General features: G+C 31.9%; 2 protein-coding genes across 5 annotated transcripts in view; one reads left to right on the top strand and one right to left on the bottom strand.

Moving 5' to 3' along the window:
* The first annotated feature begins 2,375 nt into the window (after positions 1–2,375).
* On the top strand, positions 2,376–8,057 carry LOC140438202 (cathepsin L-like proteinase). Its single transcript, XM_072527912.1, has 5 exons — positions 2,376–2,431; positions 2,850–2,940; positions 4,564–4,893; positions 6,466–6,751; positions 7,734–8,057. Exons 2-5 carry the CDS (start codon positions 2,860–2,862, stop codon positions 7,991–7,993), a joined length of 957 nt encoding a protein of 318 aa, XP_072384013.1. The 5' UTR covers positions 2,376–2,431; positions 2,850–2,859; the 3' UTR covers positions 7,994–8,057.
* Positions 8,058–10,064: 2,007 nt separating this feature from the next.
* CtBP (C-terminal binding protein) overlaps positions 10,065–20,032 on the bottom strand; it is a 168,600-nt gene continuing 158,632 nt past the window's right edge. For 3 of the 4 annotated variants that reach the window (XM_072529304.1, XM_072529305.1, XM_072529306.1), the window contains exon 6: positions 10,065–17,650. In XM_072529304.1, coding sequence (XP_072385405.1) covers positions 17,562–17,650 — 89 coding nt within the window. In that variant the 3' untranslated portion in view covers positions 10,065–17,561. Of the gene's footprint in view, positions 17,763–20,032 lie in introns of all 4 variants that reach the window. The other variant, XM_072529307.1, reaches the window with a different exon arrangement.

Genomic DNA, 20,032 nt, shown 5'->3' with positions numbered 1-20,032 from the left:
ACTTTATATGATGACAGAACCTACCAGTCTTGTTTTAAACTTTATGGTATATGCAGGAATGTACGACGATGCTGGCGGCAAAGGTCACACCGAAAAAGTTGTTTTTAAACTATTAGAGGGAAAATTAGGCGTTGGCCATTGTGTTTACATGGATAAATATTACAACAGTTTTACTCTGGCCAAAAAGTTGCTCGATGAAAGAACTCATTGTACCGGAACATTGAGAATGAATAGAAAAGATAATCCAACACATGTAAAAAATCAGAAACCAGAAAGTATTGCAAGATATCGAAGCGGCATTTTAGTAGGTAAATGGAAAGATAAACGAGATATTTACTATATATCAACAGAAGTGCAACATGATATGCAAGAAGTTGTGACAAGAAGAGGTAAAAAGGTTTTTAAGCCGAACGCAATTGTCAGATACAATGACAATATGGGGGTATAGATCGACAAGATCAAATGCTTGCCTATTACCCCTTTCAAAAAAAGACGGTTAGATGGCCAAACAAAATTTTTTTCCAGATCATACAAATGATGATGGTGAATTCCCATAGAGTTGGGCTGTATGAATTTCGTTTGTCTGTTATTAGAGATATGTTGTTTCCAAATGGAATTTCTAGCGTTGCATCATCTCTTCCAGAAAATCAAAATCATATTGTGGAGAAACGTGAAGTCAAGAACAAAAAAAGTGGTATCATGAGAAAAAAGTGTAGAAAGTGTTACGAGCGTGGTGTACGCAAGGATACAATTTATGAATGTAATTCTTGTCCAGACAAAGCAGGCTTTTGTTTAGACTGTTGTACAATAACTCATATTTAAAAATGTTGAAAGATTTTGTAAATTCCAATATTTTGCCTGAATTTTTATATTGTTTTTTCTCTAAGTAATAAACACTTTTTGCATTAAACTTTTTTATTAATTTCTGTCTTTATTCCAAAACAATCACTTTTACTCTTACTACATTTACAGACGCTCTACCGCGTCATGAAGCATGTATGAGTGTATACTATAGTGCAGTGCCCACGACGCGCTAGTGCGTCTGATTTTTTCTTAATTTCAACAGTGGAAAATTTTATGTCTCGACGTATAATTAACTATTTTTTTATGTAATTCAACTGATATAATTGGGTTAAAGAAAATTTTATATACTGGCATCACGTTGCTGCTTGGAAATATTAAAGAGGAGCTGAAGCAGTGGCACTATAACAGCAATAAACTTGTTGGATACCAAAGAAGTCAAGGTTGTTACAACTGTCACTCAACCACATGAAATAACCATGATAAAACGTACACGAAGAGATGATACAAAGAAAGATTTAATGTGTCCAAAAGTTATTGCAGATTATGTAAAATATACTAAACACGTGAGGTGTCGATCACTTTGACCACTTTAGGATATCATATCCCATAAGTAGGAAGTCTACAAAATCGTGAGTGAAATTGTTCTTCTTTTTTTAGATCCAAATGTGATTAATGCATATATGATGTACACAAGAATTCATGATCAAAAAATACTTCCCATAAGCATTTATGCTTCTCCTTGGAAGAGCTCCCATAGGTGACTTTACAGTAAAGATATCTCGACCTGTGATATTTAAAAATACAAAAACGGGAAACTGGGTGTTCCAGTCGAAATTCGGCTGAGAAATGTAAGAACACATTTACCAGATGTTGGAAAAAATTATACAAGATGCAGATTTTGCTCAACAAAAAAAAAGAAGAAAAACGAACTAACATTAAGTAGGTACCTATAGTGTAGTTATTGTCAAGTGGCTAAATTAGTTTTTGCCCATATAATGCATTATTGTGTTTTTTAATTAAATTAATTTTGTTTCACAAATTGTGCAAGGGTAATGAATTTCCCATCTATAAACATTCTTTAATGAATAATGAATAAGAAATATGTTTTATTTACTTCCTTTAGATATCAAAAGTATATAAAAAAAAAACAAATTTTTTCTCCCTATTAATCATGTCTTATTAAGAGTTAAACATGCTAAATTATTGAGAACTCATCTCACATTATTATTAATTGAATAGGAAGCGGTGTAACATTTTTACATACATCCAAAAAGAGACAAAATACATGACATATATTTATTTAATAAGGATGATCAGTTACATTTGATTCAATAGAAAAGATAATATTTTTATAACACCTTTGTTTATTCATTTATGCCAATATTTTTTGCACAATCAAAGGGGATTTTTATTGAGTGTATTTTACTCTTATCTATATTACTATTAGGTCTAATTTGGGTGATTTAAACTAAAAAAAACAGCTTCTTATCCGATTTCAATAAAATGATATATGAAGTAGTTTTATGTAAAAAAAATTATAGTTTGAAGTGCATTTTATATCAAAATGTATATAAATAGATTTGTGTTTAATTTTGGGTATTAGTTTCATATTGTTGATCCCGTAACGGTAAGAAACTGTTAATTTCTATGTGTAAATACATATATATTATACTATTCTACAGTTATTTATTGAACAATCGCAACGTATTATATTCTAAGTAGTCTCTGTGTGATGTCTTGGAAAAATATGTTGAGTGGGCTTCTTTTGTTCGTGATGCTCCTTTTATGACTCTCAACTCCGATGAAATATCACTCAGTATGTCTCCTAATTGATCATAGAAAGCTTTTCTTTCATTCTCCTCAGACCAACCTTCAACACTTCTTTAGGTGCTTCTTTAATTCCCCAAATCACTTCTTCAATTTCCAAAGTTATTATAAAATCGTTTATTAAGATACGCAGCGGCAAATTGGATTTATAAGATTTAGATAATTAAAATTTGATCTAGTCTAACTCTACCATTAACGATACATGTTTATTTTTTCAGATAGATTAAAATGAAATTAGCAATAATTTTTGCAGCTACGATTCTAGCTGTTAACGCTTTGTCCGAAAAAGACCACTGGGAAAATTTCAAGGTAAGTCAAGATTGTTAAAATTATTTAGATATTTAATTTTTAAATTTAATTAAATTTCTTTTTAATGTATATATTTTTTTCTAAAAACATGCATGTATGTTACTTGTTTCTAACATATCTTTCGAACATCGATTGGTTGTAAACATTACTACTAATCAGCAACCGCATGTAATAAATTGACTAAAATCTTACAATGCTTATCGAGAGATGTTAAATCAACCAAGGTTAAAAATGTTAACCCAATATTTAAATTTTATGCCCATTGTAAAGTAATGGCTTTTCACCGAATCTTCTTTCAGGGGTTTCTGATTTCATCCTTCACGTGGCTTTCGAATAATTCACTTAATTGTCTATGTGGCATGTGGAGTATGCAGGAATAATTTCTTCCCAACATAAAAGAAGTATCTTCTTCTTCACGTGCCATGTTAGAGTTATCCGAAGTTGGCGATCACCATTGCGAAGGTTTCTCGATTTTCTGTCACATGGAATAATTGGCCTGCATTTGGTAGCTCCAGTCCAGAGTCCATTCACGAATGTGTTTAAACAAGGAAACTGTTTTCTTCATACACCTCTAGAGCCTTCTATTTTGCCTTTAAGGATCAGTTGTAATATTTTATATCAATTTCCCTTTACTATATGTCTTATATAACGTTATAATTTCCGTTATTTAACAGTCTTTAACAATTCTCTATAATTGTTGATCCTCCTTAGTACTTCCTCACTAGTTTTCTTGCTGTCCAAGGTATCTTCAGCATCCGTTTATTAATCCACATTTCTAATGCTTCAATTCTGTTCACTTGATACTTTTAGTGTCCATACTTCTGCTCCATACAAAATTACAGTCCAAATACTGCACTTAACCATTCTTTGTCTTAGTTCTAAACTGAGATGATTATTGCAAAAAAATGCCTTCATTTTCATAAAAGTAGTTTTATTCATTTATCTATCTAGTTGATAGTAGGTCCAGATCTATATAGATCTAGTTGGTCCGTTATTACAGTTCCCAAATATGTAATTTTGTGAATTTTTTTAACTTGAACTTAATTTAATTGAAGCTCTGCATCTGGATGTGGGTTACCACTAAAGACTAAAAATTTGGTTTTGTTTGAGTTTATTTAAATGCCCATTTCCTCTCCCACTTCGTGAATACGAACAAGCAGAATTTGGAGATCTTCAATATTTTCTGAGAGAATTACTGTATCGTCCGCATAACTAGTTCCATTAGATTATAGTTAACATTAAGTAGTTCCTATACTATTATATTTACCATTCTCGTGGTGTTACATCACTCATATTCATTGTTCATTAATGATTTCTAAGTGATAGCTTAGTGGGCGGTGTTTTTTTTCGTTATGCTTATAATATGCTTTCATTTTTTTAATTGTGTCTTCCATGTAAATTATTTTCAATTTAACTAATAAACTTCTTTCATAATTGCTGATGTGTTTTTATTGAAATTTGCTAGTTTCTCTTCAATTACTGCATTTTAACTAGTTGATTCCTGTGTTGTACTGATTTGGAACTGGTGTTTACTTTTAAATTGTTATTTATTTAAAATTCATATCATTATAATAGTGGTCTATTCTTTATCTTAATGAAAATAAACCTTATGTTCTCTTAAAGGTTACACATAATAAAAACTACCGCAACCATATTGAAGAAAACTACCGCTTCGAAATTTTTCGCAATAATCTAAAAGCTATCGAAGAACACAACAAAAAATACGAAGCAGGAGAACTGTTATACTTCAAAGCCATCAACCAATTTGCCGATCTTACCAAAGCAGAATTTTCAGCACTATTAGGATATAAATCAAAAAACCGAACAAGTGAAGTAGAATTCTACAAATATAATGGCTTAGATCTTCCAAACTCTATTGATTGGAGAGAAAAAGGAGCTGTTTTGGCAGTCAGACATCAAATTTCTTGTGGTTCCTGCTGGGCTCACAGCGCTGTAAGTATTTAATATCTTTAATACTTAATATTGTAAACTAGTTATCAAGTAAATGTGAATTAGAATTAAATTAAATGTGAAAACTTTATGGCATTTACCCACAGTGGTACTAAAAATTACCCTATAAGAATATTTATTGCCTCCATATTATTTCAAATTATTCCATTTGAATTGACAAGAATGTAAAGCTGAAGTTTGCCGAAGTTGGTTTAAATTGCACAAGTGTCGGAACAGACCTTAGACAAACTAAGGTGCAGACCACTAGAGAGCGGTAAAAAACATCGAAGGTAACATCGAACCTGAACATCGATAGTAACGATATGTCGAAAAGAAAACATCGATGTTATAGAAACATTTATACCTAATTCCTTTTTTTATCTCTTTTTGTTTTTGATGGTACGGTTCGCAGAGTTGCAGATATAGTTCAACATTATGGGGAGTTATATTCTTGTATCGTATACAAAGCTCCTTCAATATTCGGTCTCGTCCGCCATGGTCGATACTTTGATGGTCGTCGTGAAGTACTTCGAATAATTGACCGTCAATGACGTAGTATATACTATTGTTATTTGGGACACTCACAGGAAATATTAACTTGTTGTATGTTTTTGTTCAACAGTTATAAAATCATAATGTTTTAATAACCAGTAATCTCGAAGTGACTTTTTTGGCTGTTTTTGCATCTCTTCTAACAATTGTTCATACCGTTGATCATCAATAAACGTGCGATTTTTAGTATTTGCTGCTTTTCTATTGACACGTAACTGTGAATAAAACCTTTCTCTCATCCGAGATATTGGTTGATCTTCTGCTATTTTTATTAAATAGATTCTTTAACGACACTAAACAAGGCTGAAAATTACGGACTAAACTTATTAAACGCAGAGCGCATCCTCCCACCTGGTTACTGAAACCACTGAAACACAGTTCTTCGTGTATCCATTGTTATTCCATGTAATGTGTTCGATTCCATAATTAAAAATCATCTAAAATCGTAGCTTTTTGCACTATTTATTAAAAAATAAAACAAATAGAAATACGGGGTCGTATTCTTTTCAACTAAAGGGAAGGAGAAGACTGACTTCGACCACAGCACACTCCCACCGCGCAGACACGCGACTAGCAGTGCCATCAAACGGAAGGGTGCACAAATAAAAGCGTGCGTTGACCTTGGCTATCCTTGTTACCAATCTAAAAGGTGTAATTTATCATGAATTTATCTGTGGTACTGAATCCTGAAATTTAAGCAAGTATTACATCGCACCGCGTATCTCACTCTTACCTTCTCTCGTCTTTTACACATATTACCGGCTGCGCATTCGGCATTGTATAGAATTGGCAAAGTATAAAATGAATAATATTTTTTTAATACCTTAACGTTTAACATTATATTTATTACCTCATGGTTTTAGGCATTCTACACATTGCCTAGGTATTGTATAGAAAATCTAATTATACAGATTCCCTATAACACATGCACGGGAATCAAGTCTGGAAATGTGTTCACCAATTTTAAATTGTCTTTTCTATTTTTCTTTTTTAAATAATCTTTACACCGGTTTTCTTTTTAAGGTAGGGGCTCTTGAAGGTCAAAACTTTATCGTGAACGGCAAATCCGACCTACTTAGTCCTCAAGAACTAGTAGATTGTTCAGATGACTTCAGAAAAAGTGACTGTGTAAATGGAGGAGATATGCTTGAAGCCTTTGAGTACGTTAAATACGAGGGTCTTGATACAGAAGAGCAGTATCCATATGACGACGAAAAATTGTCATGCAGATCAAAAAGTCCCAAAGCAATTCGTATTAGTGGATATAAACTATTGGCTCGCGATGAGAATATTATTAAAGAAGCAGTCGGTAAGTAATAAGTGAATATACGTAAAATGTATATACAAATTTTTCTTATATACCTATAAATAATCTTTATTTATACAATTAAACATTCGTATTTCTATTGTAACAGTTGATTTGCAAATATAATACGACATATTCAATAATTTTCTATCAAAAGCAAACTTACTGATATTATCTAACTCATTCTTCTTCTAATTTTATGTTTTGTTTATCTTTTGTGTGTCTCATTGACTTAAAGAAAGTATTTGACAAAATAAGACTCAAAGATATAATCCATCTTCTGTATTATAGAGAAGTTATGTAAAAACATGTACCAAAACAACAAAATGGGAGTCAGAATAGATGAAAAACTCACAGAACCTATAGATATAGCAAAATAAGACAGGGGGACTCATTGAGCCTTATACTCTATAATTTAATCATTCATGAAATAATCAAAAGGGCCAACAAAGGAAGAGGATACAGACTGGGAGACAAAGAAGTAAAAATACTCTGTTACGCAGACGACGCAATACTGATAGCCCAAGATGAAGTGTATAAACAAATGGACACAAACAGAAAAAGAATGGAATAACAACCAGAATGGGGGAAACCCGTGTGGTCAAAAAGCAAGAGATACGTCACCAATCGGCAGAAGAAGTATCTGACGACCGCGCAAAAGATGGAGTGACAAACTTCCATAGAGGTATTAATCCGCCAATGAACAAGCAGAATTGCTTATAAAGAAGAAAAGGAAGATTCTCTTTTGTTGATTCAACGTATATTGTGATTTTTACTGACCTACCTTATTTCCTTAGTTCTGTTTCGTTTTTCATCATTCTTTGAGCGTACATAATTTGAATTTTATTCGGATCAAGTGCTACTATTAACTATATTACTTACCTGACTAGATTCATTTTTCAATTCTATAACGCTGTAATCAATGCTGTTTTAATTTTAGTTGAAAGTATATTAATATCATTAAAGTTACATGTTTTAATTTTAGCAACCGTTGGCCCTGTCTCCATAGCTCTAAATTCTTCGCCTCTCGATTTCTACGCAGGTGGAATAATTGACGGTGACTGCGATCCTAAGGCTATTGATCACGGTGTTCTTATTGTCGGTTATGGATCAGAAAATGGCGAAGATTATTGGATTGTTAAAAACTCATGGGGTAGTTCATTTGGTGAGAACGGTTTTTTCAGAATAAAAAGAGGAGTCAACCAATGTGGTCTCACATACGAAGTATCCTATCCCATATTGTAAATAAAACATTAAGGAGCTCTTGCATATTATATGAAGTAAAAATGTATTTAATATAAATTTAATATAAAAACTTTTTTTGTTTTAATTTAATGGGTCAATTAGAATAACAGTAATGACCCTTTTGGTTTTTTTATGCTCAACATAATTAATTCTATGAATGAAAATTTAAATTCAGCGTCTACATATGAAAGTTTAAATTCAGCGTTTTTAGGCATATTTCAAATGCCTCATCTCTGTATGTGTAGAGTAGGGAGGGCGAATTAAGTTCCACATTTGGCCACAGGCCACAATTGACCCATTGTACATCCTCCCAGGGAGCTGTCGTCCTTAGCTCATTGTCCATCCTGCCATTTCTAGGAAGGTGGACAAGTCACCAGGAGACATCTCCCGTATATGGTCAGGTGTGGGCCAGGACTCGCCGAACGCGTACTCTCGTATTAACGATAACTGCTGCTAGCCTCAGTGTGTGGAGGTGTTTGCTTAGTTGACAATGACTAGTTAAAAAACCAACTGTCAAGCGTAGGTTTTTCCTGGTCATTCCCAAGTACTTCTTTGGTGCTGATTCTTTAAGCTTCAAGGTTACCCTGGCAAGTTTACATCCTTGCCCTTCTTCCCCTCTTTTAACGTTTGCGTATGGGAGTGACATTTGACAATTTCCGCGATTGTTGTAGTTGACCAACCAAAAAGATCCCCAGGTCCCTGAGTCTTAAGCCGGCCTCCTTCCTAGCCAATTGGTCAGCAATGCGGTTGCCTTTATTCCTATTGTGTCCTTTAACCCACCTCAAGATGAGAATATTACCCTCCGAAGCTTGAGTTAGTGACTCGTGACACTCCATTACTAACCCTGATGTGACACGTAGTCTATTCAAGGTTAGTAGCGCTTGTCTTCTATCTGTGCAGATCATTATAGTTTTCCCTGCTATACCTTTTTGGGTTATCTCTTTTGCGGCTATGAAGATACCAGCCAGTTCTGTCTGAACTACGCTGGCATTTTTGCCCCTACCCCAGTTTATTCTTAGGTTCAGTGATCTGGAGTATATCTCGCATCCTGAGCCTTCTTTCATTTTGGAGCCATCGGTGTATATGCAATAGGCATTTGCCACGTTGTCTCCGTATACTGTCTTGTTTCGATTTTGTAGGGTTTGTTAAAGACAAACTTTGGTTCAATTGAGTCGCAGCCTGCCTGTAGCTGTGGTAGCGCATCCAGCTCTCCCCGCCAGAAACGAGTTCTTAATTGTCCCATTCCTACATCAAGGTTTGCACCAGCTGAGCGCAGTCGCATCACTGTCACTAGCGCCACCTCTTTGACATATATATCTAGAGGCGTGATGCCAATGATCAACTCCATTCCAGCAGTTGGTGTTGTTTTCATGGCACCTGTTATATTTATGCAAGCCATCCGCTGTATATGGTTTAGTTTGTTAATCGCTGTTGTCTGTAGCACTTTTGGTACCCAAGCAATAGCTCCGTAAGTTTGCATTGGCCTAATGACAGGGCGAAAGGCCTCAGGTGCGTCCGACTATTCGTCGACACTGCTTATAGGCAATATATGCTCTTTTAGATCTATCATCTAAGTGTGAGTTGCATGTCAACTTCCTGTCAAGGGTAATATCAAGGTACTTCACCTCGTCAGAAAAATTTAGACTGTAGTTTAGAATCCTTGGGGGTATTAAGCCTGTGATTCTTCTTTTCCTGGTAAAGAGGACCATCTCCAATGTAGTTTTATCAAACGCTCCCTCAATGTCTATGAATATACCTAGGGTGTACCCCCCTACGATGGGGATTTTAGGAGAAAGGCCAGGGGTAGGAGTGGCAAACTTTTGCACTTTTGTTTGGGTTCCAAAATTGACATTTTCAGCAAAATTCAGCTTGTTCGTATGATTTTTAGAGGTTTAGTGGCATTTTCGTCTCTGACAACTTTAGTAGCAGTTTATTTTTCTATATAGGCCAGGATCTTACTATAAGGACTGTCCTGTCAATAAACGAAATTTTGTCTTAGTATTCAACGTAGTACCAAACTATTCTATTAAACAAAAGTGACACAGGGGGAGCAAATAAATAAATAATTAGGTAAGTTTCAAGATATTTATTTGAAAATTTTGTGGAAGTCCAATAGCCCTACAATTTTCATTTCACATGCTGTACTATTGTGTTCATAAAAACGTTATTGCGTACTTTCGTCTTCCAAATCAGATTTGCAGTCGGTGAACCATTTTCTACAATTTGTAAATCATTTTTTCCTTTCAATTTTTTTTATAAAAATATACTGAGCAAATAGTACACCACTAAGATCTCTTTGAATAAGGCTGTATAACAGAAAATTTCATAAACATATCGAGCTCATTTGGCCTCATTTAAATTGTATTTTATAGAAGAACTTTACTCAATTACATTATGAAATAAATAAACACAATGTATGATTCAAATATTAAATAGAAATATAAAGGCTACACAGAACCACACTTCTGGTCTTAGAAATTGTGTTAATATCATATTGTTTGAATTTTTACTTAAGTTGGTTACAGTTCAAAAACATATTTTAAAATACTTTCTTATATTCACTACAAAAATACATGGTAGTGTAAATTGCAAATTTATTGAGATACCTCATATTATTGCTGACTAATAAGGTTTTCAAATATCAGGTAACTGTTCATAAAAATGAAACTTACATCATACAATGTTTTTTAATTAATATAGAATTTAATATAGATTTTTTGTAGTTTATAATCAACTCATAGCCGAGAAAAAGTGCCACTAAAGAATTATTAAATGTGAACAACTTCGTTGAAACGCAAGTAAAAACAAACCTATCTCAAGGTATGACTTGTCTTTTACTCTCTACCACAAATTTATCATCCTTCAATTAATAAATATGTCATCGAAAAGATAATCATGTGGTAGTCGTGCATTTCACTCACTTTTTCTTGGCTGTATATATATATTTACACATAATTTTTGAACATCCTCTAATATTTTTAAAATATGTTTGTATTTTTAATATCTGTACAATCATCCAAGAACGAAAATTGGTACCCCCCATATATAAGGTGACTTTCCATTTGTCGAGAATTCAGTTCAAGCTGCCAGTCAATTTTGTGGTACACAACCTTATCCAAACCGTTTTTGTTGCTAAACCAATGTGTGGAATGTAGTTTTTATTACTGCAAATAACAACAAAAAAATATATGTGTATAGTCCTTTAACAAAAATACGCAATAAATCATAAGCATTTTGTATGTTACTGAAATTAGTCACAAATATCACTAATATTCTACAAATATGAAATTTATTCGTACGCACACTTCACCTCAAATTGTTTCTCAAGTCCACTTTTATTCACCATTCTTCTTCACTGGTTGTTTTCAACAATGTCTCAGCTTATAGTTTATTCTCATATAATTTATAGTATATTTTGTCTAAAAACGTCTTAACTCAAACATTTTGGGCTATTAATCATTCATACAACATTGCAGCATTTCCTAAATAAACAATAGGTATTGTAACATGTACAGGGTCAATATTACAAAAATCAATTGTTGAGAATACAGCAAAATTAATTTTTTTAACATTAGCTACTACTTACTGTTTTGTATATTAAAACAATATGTTTTAAATAAAATTAACCAGGGCATAATGGGTTAAAAACTAAAACGTTTTCTTTACGCCGTGTTGCAGTATTCACATTTTCATACTTTACATGAGTAGAATCATTGCACAATGAAATCGATTAGAGGAAATATGTAAAGTAAGAAACTTCTTATACTGTTTTGAAAATATCTATAGATGTTTCTAAGTATTATTACAAATTTAATCTTATAAAAAAACGCTAATATTTGATAACACAACTGACTTGGTGGTATCCAATAATTCCGCTGTTAAAAGTGAATGTGCCATTAGGTTATTTACTGCAATTATCTTTGTATTATGCTTTCAGCTTTATTCAGTTTTAATACTTTGGAGTTGTACTACATTTTGGTCTTTTCTAATTACATGCCCTATAAGTTCTGTGATTTTAGTTTTTTTGAATAATAAATTATATAGCAAATAATAACTGACTATTGTTAGAATTGCAGGCAAAGTAGACGATTTTTTGACAAACACATCAATTAAAGATTATTAATTACTTGAGCGTGATGGATTGCAAAACATGTACCATAAAAAAGCAACATACTGTTAATAAGAGACATGACAGTTGATTATTGGAACTACTTGAATGTGATTCATCTGGATTTTATCACAAATCAAAGCTACTTGCTTTTATAGACAGTCAGTTCTATCTTACGAAAGGATTCCGAATATCCTTAGAAACGGGATAGTTATAAGAATAATAACTAATCTGTATTGGGAAAAGAAGCGGCAGAGTTGAATGAAATTCAAATCAATATAGATACAGAAAGAAGTTCGTTACTATACCCTTTATACTTGGAGCAATTTTTTAGAGTGGTACTAGAAGATATAAGGGGAATGCACTACGGTGAATAGCGGCCATAAACAACAATAGGTATAGCAAACGTAATTTACAATGAAATGCGCGAATTGATCAAAACTACGAAGAAGTCATTCTCTTTTCAGAGAATATGGACAGGCTAACCTTAAACTACCCATCCACCATGGCAAGCTTGATATCGAAATGAATAGACTGCGATCCAGATATCGTCCATTGTTAAAGGTCATCTTCTTACACTAGGAACATTTCAGTCTAGCCAACGCTAGGGAGAGTGACTCCCTATAGAGATCACAATAAATGCACTACATGGCCTGTATCAATCAGAACACACCGGGCTTTGAACTGCCTCGTAATAAATGGTCAACACTGAACAGAATAAGAACAAAAAAAAATAGATGTGCTGATAGCTTACATAGACGGAGGAAAGCCCTTAGTCATAAGTGTGATTGTGGTGCAAAACGACAGACTGTTCGTCACATTGTTGGAGAATTCACTCGAAGGTTGGGTGGAGTTTTTGACTTCACATTGTTGAAGAATGCCCCGAAGGCGGTTCCGTGGATTTTTTTATGAGTTCTTAAATGCGATCGAAAATGTTTCACATTTCATTGGTACATCAGATGTTTGTTTGTAATACTCCATTTAATGTTTTTAACACCTATGTCTTTTAATGAATATTTTCTTATTTGTATGCCATTCGCTAAATAAAATAAAACCGGCGACAATCGGGAGTTCAGGATTTATTCAGTGGCGTATCTATAGTTTTGATTTAGATTTCCGCCAGTCACAGACTGACACTCAGTGATGAATTTTCACCATAATTGTCGTTTACTATGTACAGATGTCGCGTTGTTAATAGGGATGGCCTACAAGGACTACACACACTTATACTAAGTGCAAGTAACCAGGTTATAATTAGTATCAAAATATATTATTCTAGGCTGCACATTGAATGAAGAATGGCATTATTCACAAGAAATACATTGTAGAATCGAAGGAGCCAAAACCTCATTACTTGAAATAAAGAACCCACCATATAGCATCTACCAGGTTACCGTGCATATTATGAATCACTAAGAAAAATTATGGATTATTAGAACTATTGACGACAGGAAAAGTCCCGGATTAACAACAATCTGACTAGTTAACTCAAGTGACAAGTGATTTGGAACAATATATTTCACAATGTAAGAAAATCCGTTATGATCTTGAAGATTTCCTACGTCTGGAATGGATAAGGTTCTCCAATAAGAAGAGATCATCAATAATTATCACCAGGTTTAAGGTATATTCAGAATACAAATCGCTACTACAAGGGATTAATTGCAGAGGAAATTAAATTGTTTAGAAAAGAAGAACTACTATGACATTCAGGATTTGGCACAAAGAAAACCAGTAGAATGGATATTAAATAATATCACAGTATCTTATTAAATGTTGGATAGTGAAGGCGATTTTTTTATAAAGTTAAATTTATAAATATTTTTACAAATTAAAACATTTAAATAATTGTTATCATTTTGTACACATTTTAAAATTTGTTTATAATTTACACAACTGAAATTTTTCAGTTTTCAACCTTCTATTAGTATACACTTATTTTACTTTTTTCTCAACAGTCAATTTTAGAATAATACCCTTGACGGTGACAACTAAAACTTAAAATATATAATTATTCTTGTAAAAAATACCGCACTTTAGCTTTCTTCTCAACGTAATAATGCACTTAGTAATAAAGACACAGAAATAAAAATTAAAAAAGTGTATGTGATCATTATGATCTGCACTAGACATACCTGAATATGTTTTTTAATCTACAGCATACCAAATGGGTCAATAGTAAATCTCCTTGACAAATACGTGACAAAGTAACACTCATTCTAGTAAAAGATCGAGAAAAAAATTTTCGGCATTTTTAAATAATCGGATTTACCATAGACCTATTTTATAATTTTTTTTATAAAAAAACTTTACCAACAAAGTATTTTGCAGTCAACGCATTTTAAGATAATACTAAAAAAACCAAATGATGGTTTCCCACTACAATATTAAGCAAGAAAAAATACATAAAAATATTCCTCTTGGCGATAAAACATCTAAATATACAAATGACAAACCAAACATGAATAGATCAGAAAATATATTAATGAAACTAACAGGCAGAGTCAATGAAATGCTTTGGAATATAATTTCTTCACTAAAATTTATTTGCAAGTATGTTACATCTAATAAAAATATATATTACTTGGCATTTTCTCTAAATATGTAACTGATCAGTAGTCACTTTTAATATTTTGTGTAATAGTACATCACAGAGAAATTTGGCTTTAAATCGTTTCTTCTTGCATGTCAAATATGGCATTAAATTAATTTTGTCTTGTCTGTATTCTGTAAGTAGGTATGATTTCCGAAGAGTCACTACAGATGTTACAAACTTTGAAGACAATTCTTAGGCACATAAAAACCAAATTAATAATATCATTTAGAGTAATACTTATAGAAAAAGACAAACATGGGGAATCTAGAAAGGGCACTATGCAGAAGCTATGAAGAGATCTACGGCATTCAGAAAAACAAATATATTTGGTGTTTCTCAAGTTCATTACATAGTAGTATTAATTATCTAAATCGAGAAGTTGCATTGTGTCTTATGTTGAACATTGAAGATTTAGCTATTTAACAGATATTCAAAGAATCTTTTAGCCACAATGAGGGTGAATTGATTTACTATAAAAAGCTAATCTAAAAATGTTAAAATCAAGTGCAATTGGTTGACCAGATGATTTTTTGGTTTTCAGTTTGTATAAAAATATATGCCTTTCCCTACAGATTATATTTTGACATTGGGAATTTTGCCAAACTATTAAATGATATCCCAAAATGTTTCATTTTTAAGTAACATTGTTCAGAAAGGACCTTTCAATGGTCCAATTGTACTGAAAATTATCGAAGAGGTGAGTTTTTGAGTTTCTGGTAAGGAAAATGTCTTAAAATGTGTGTTAAGCACATTTGAAGCAATATCTAGTGGAGGAACTTTCTACCGAATTAATTTTCCATCTAACAAATTAGCTTTTCCCCTGGTATATATATCTAATTAGTTTTCCATACAGTATAGACAACGGAATATGTGTTCAATTGTGACTTTTAATGTTTAAAAAAGATTTAGCTGGTTAATAAATAACACATAGCACACATAGTCAAAGGTCTTGCAACATTGACAATGTTGAACAACTTGCCATAAAAAATCGATTTTAAGATATTAAAATCAAGTGTTATTGGTTTTCACAGATCATATTTTAGTTTTAATTTATATAAATATAAAAAAACCTCCTCTGCTATATTTTAATTGGAATCTTGTCAAACTATTAGACAATATCCCAAATGTTTTATTTTTAAATAACACATTAAAATTTACTTGAATAGCTGAGTAATTTCTTAAAAAGACACTTTCAATGATCCAACTATACTTAAAAAATTATTGACGAGGTGGGTTTTCGACTTTCTGGCAGAAAATCATAAGATAATTGTTTTGAAATGTCTTAAGCACATTTGGAACAAAAAAGCGGCTGTACTATAAATATTACTATGTATTTTTGTCAGCTTGTAAAGACAATTGGCCAATAGCATGACCAGAGTTATCAGAGTAACTAGATTTAAATCAAATTTTATGAAATCTTTTGACATGTAGGGCAAAGTTAGGTATCTTCGTGATCTTCAACTTACTATGACCACACCTATTGAAATATTGAACCCATATTGTAGACAAAATAGGTTTGTCGAATTGACAAATTGAGATCTGGCTACTGATCGATCACTTTTGGTAATCTTTTTTGTAGAAAAGTAGTCTGCAGGGCTGTTTGCTTAAGTTTGCAGCACTAAATTGATGTTAACTCATATCACAATTACAAAGCCAGTAAGCAGTGTTTAAAGAAAATTGACAATAATCCTAAAACACAAAGTTTCAAAGTTTGGTAGATCATTTGCTGTGATATACCTTTAAAAGAAATTAGAGGATTATATAATAATAAAGCAATAACTCGAATTTGAATTAACTGCGCATAAGTTGCTAAGAAGGCTGGGGGAGCAAATTTTCTATGAGATGAAGATACTTGACTCAGCCAGTAACTGCATTGGACTGCATTTCTACAAGTAACTGGACATTTGACAATTTTATAAGGAACTCTTGGACAATGTTGTGTCATAAGACATTAACAGTAAAAAAGAAGAATCTGAGGAAATATTTAATTTTTTAGAAAGTGCACCAAACAAGAAATGACGATTGAGAAGTGGATTAGGCCCTCATTTTTAAAAACAGTGCAATCAATGTTTGTTCAAAAAATAATATGTACCACAAATTTACCTGTAACCCTTATGGAGTTTATTATGACCACCTTTTTCTCCAAAGTTTTGTTTTTATTCCAAATTTTAATGGATAATTCATTGCCTACAATCACAGTTTACTACGATTCAAAAATATCATACAAACATCAAAATTACCACGAAAATACCTTATTTTACCCTATATTTTTTAGTATTCAATATATTTTGACTTTGTTTTAAAAAATTAATGTTTTACAAGAACACATTGGCTAGTTTGAGACACATAACCACAAACTATTCAAATGGATCTACGGTTACATAAATTAATTTCTGTCAAAATAAGTGTTTAAGAACAAATACATTGATGTGTAGTTTCTGTGATTGAATAATGGATAGAAGATATTTTCCAAAGTTGACTCTCACTCTGTACATCCTCGACCCACCTGAAAACCTTATTATGAAATCAAAATGAAAGTTACAAGGTGAAAGTCATTTAGATAAAAATATATAAAAAACATTTATATACACATATTTTGATTGTTGAAAAAAGTCACAGTAAAATTATTCTAAGCATCACTAAAATATTAGAGTAAGATATTTCAGAGTGAGTCAAGCATGTTGGTAATAATTTTGCGTTTTCTTTTCTTTTTGTATTCATAAGGCATGTGATGTAGAAAGTATTTTTTCATTTTTTACGATATGTATACCTTAAAGAGTTGAAAGAACATGAACTTATTTAAATGATGTGATTCAACATGCACTCCACACATTCCTAGCAGTACTTTGCCCTTCAAGAAACTCTTATCTGGGTTGTTGAGACACCGTTAGTGGACTTCCGATGGTTCCGGTTTGGGTGCGTGGTGATTCGCTGGATCTGGAGTACTCATGGGCTGCAAAAAAATCAAATCATGGAATCTACATCATTCATTTATGTCGCTACTGTTATTCTTACGCTATGCTACTTTAATAATTTTGTACTGCTAAATTAAATTTTACTTCATTCTAAAACAACAAGAAAGTTTGTTAAAAAAAGTCAAGTGATTTTTTTAACAATCATCAGATATATCCCATTGATAATAAGAATACTAGAGCTATTTTAAATAGGTTGATGTAACTTCTATTTTTATGTTTTTTTTAATATTGATAATTTTCAAAAAGGCATGATAAATCCATATTAAACCAAGTGTTAAATATGGTTAAAGCATCAAAGCTACATGTCAGTAGTACTTTCAAAAATGAAAACTACGAATTTAAACAACTAAAATCATTGTACCAAGTATTACCACTTTCCCTTTGTGTTTTTTTTGGTAAGTAAAACTGGTTTAATTCTAAAAAAAATTGCTTATTCTATTCTCAATCAGTTCATTTTAATAAAAAAATGTGATCTGAATGGATATTGTACAAAATAATACAAAAGAATGACTTTCACAAATGAAACTAATAATTCTTTCAAATCATTGTACCTAGTATTTACCCATTCTCCTTTTGTTTTGTTTCTGGTCAGTAAAACTAATTAATAGTCTGAAACGTTTCTGAAGATATTATAGCATAACCAGTTAAGACATGCATGGCTGGCTAATTAGGTTAGATATGATAACAATTTCATTAATCTCTATATAAGTTAACATTTTTCAGAGCTGTCCTAAAAATTCTTACATTTGTGATCTCATTTAATTTACTGAATATTATTACAAGTAATAGTTTAACTTGAATCATATAAGTATATATTGTTCATAAGCTGTACTAAAATCTTTAAATCAGTGATCTCATTTTGTAACATGTTGAAAAGCTGATACCTTACATCTTGTCTAAATTTCGTTTATTTTACTAAACATTCAGTGTATAAGTTTATTTTTGCTAAGTATTTCTTAAATCATTATATACCATGTTAATAAAACAATTGTTAAATATGTTCCACTACCTTCGATAAACCTTCTTAAAAAATACTGCTTTAGTATTATTAAAACGCTGTTACCATTTGTTTGGAAATACATATTCTAAATAATTCCCTTTAAAGGTATTGTCATCATGCCGCCAAAGACACCGTTGCAGCATTTATTTGGTAATATTCTAAATAATCTCTTTTAAAAGACACTGTTAAGGGCCATACAAGAATTCTGAAAATTTCAGTCAAAATTCAGAAACAGTATTTTGTCCAGGCAATTTCTTGTATGTATAAAAAAATCCTACCTTTTCAATTCTTTTTATTTACTGTGTTGCAATCAAGATGTGAACGAAGAATGTATATGTGTGTTCCAGACCCCTCTTAGGGTAAGATCTTTTTGGTATTTTTTCTTCTTTCGCATATTTTATTTTTGCATTTTCTCATCTAATTAGTGTCCTCGTTCATCTTATAACGGAGGCCACTTTCATCCAAGTTCATCCTAGGACAGAGACCATTTTCATCTTAGTTTATCCTAGGACGGAGACCACTCTCATCCTAGTTCATCTTAGGACATAGATCACTTTCATTCTATTTTTGTCTCAATTTGGACGGAGGATCCCTCTCATCTTGTATGGAGCCTGCCATCCGGTCTTAATCTGATTAACAGATTATTTAAATTATTGTGACTACATGACATGACTACATAGCCCTCTGCATACCATGTTTTGCTTCGTTTTCTAAATCAGGTTTTACAATTTTATGTTCTATTTTCAAATTATCTGGTTTTATTTGGAATAATATAATTACATTTTGATGTTACAAAGTATTCTTTAATTACAAAAACAATCAACTAGTTGAAATTTCGACCAGAGATTTTATGGAAAATTATTTTGCATAACTGGATACTGGTTGAAAAATCAACTGGCTCAGAAAATATTCTCGTACCCAAAAGATACCCAAGCAAAAATAATGATTAAAAACCTGACATAATTTTTGTATTAATTTGCCCTAATAAAGGGTTACTATCTCATCCAATATTAACAAATTAAGGATCAGTCTAGTATATTATGAATTTTTTTTTCGAAAAATTATATTTGATTGAATATTTTCATGGCCAACCTAATAACATTTCACCTAATTATTGTTGCCATTAATTTTTGCCTCATAGAATCGCAAATAACTCACAAATTAACGTAATTAGGTATAGGAAATGCTTAAGAAATAATAAGTAACATAAAATAACAATTAATTACTATATAATAGCACTAAAATACAGGGTGTTCCATTTAAGAAAACTCAGAAAACACTCATTCCAAGTTTCGACCAATCCTATTATTCGTGACAATAGTGGACTGTATTAAAAATTGTTTTAACATAAACAAATTTT

Source organism: Diabrotica undecimpunctata, chromosome 4, assembly GCF_040954645.1.
Source record: "Diabrotica undecimpunctata isolate CICGRU chromosome 4, icDiaUnde3, whole genome shotgun sequence".
NCBI classification, from domain to species: Eukaryota; Metazoa; Arthropoda; class Insecta; order Coleoptera; family Chrysomelidae; genus Diabrotica; species Diabrotica undecimpunctata.
The sequence above is the reverse complement of the archived record's forward strand: the minus strand, read 5'-3'. Positions and strand labels throughout refer to the sequence as shown.

Coding starts and splice junctions, on each gene's coding strand:
- LOC140438202 (XM_072527912.1), top strand. CDS start 2,860: ATGAAATTAGCAATAATTTTTGCAGCTACGATTCTAGCTGTTAACGCT. Junction 4,894..6,465: donor CCTGCTGGGCTCACAGCGCT/GTAAGTATTTAA, acceptor TTTCTTTTTAAG/GTAGGGGCTCTTGAAGGTCA. Junction 6,752..7,733: donor TATTATTAAAGAAGCAGTCG/GTAAGTAATAAG, acceptor TTTTAATTTTAG/CAACCGTTGGCCCTGTCTCC.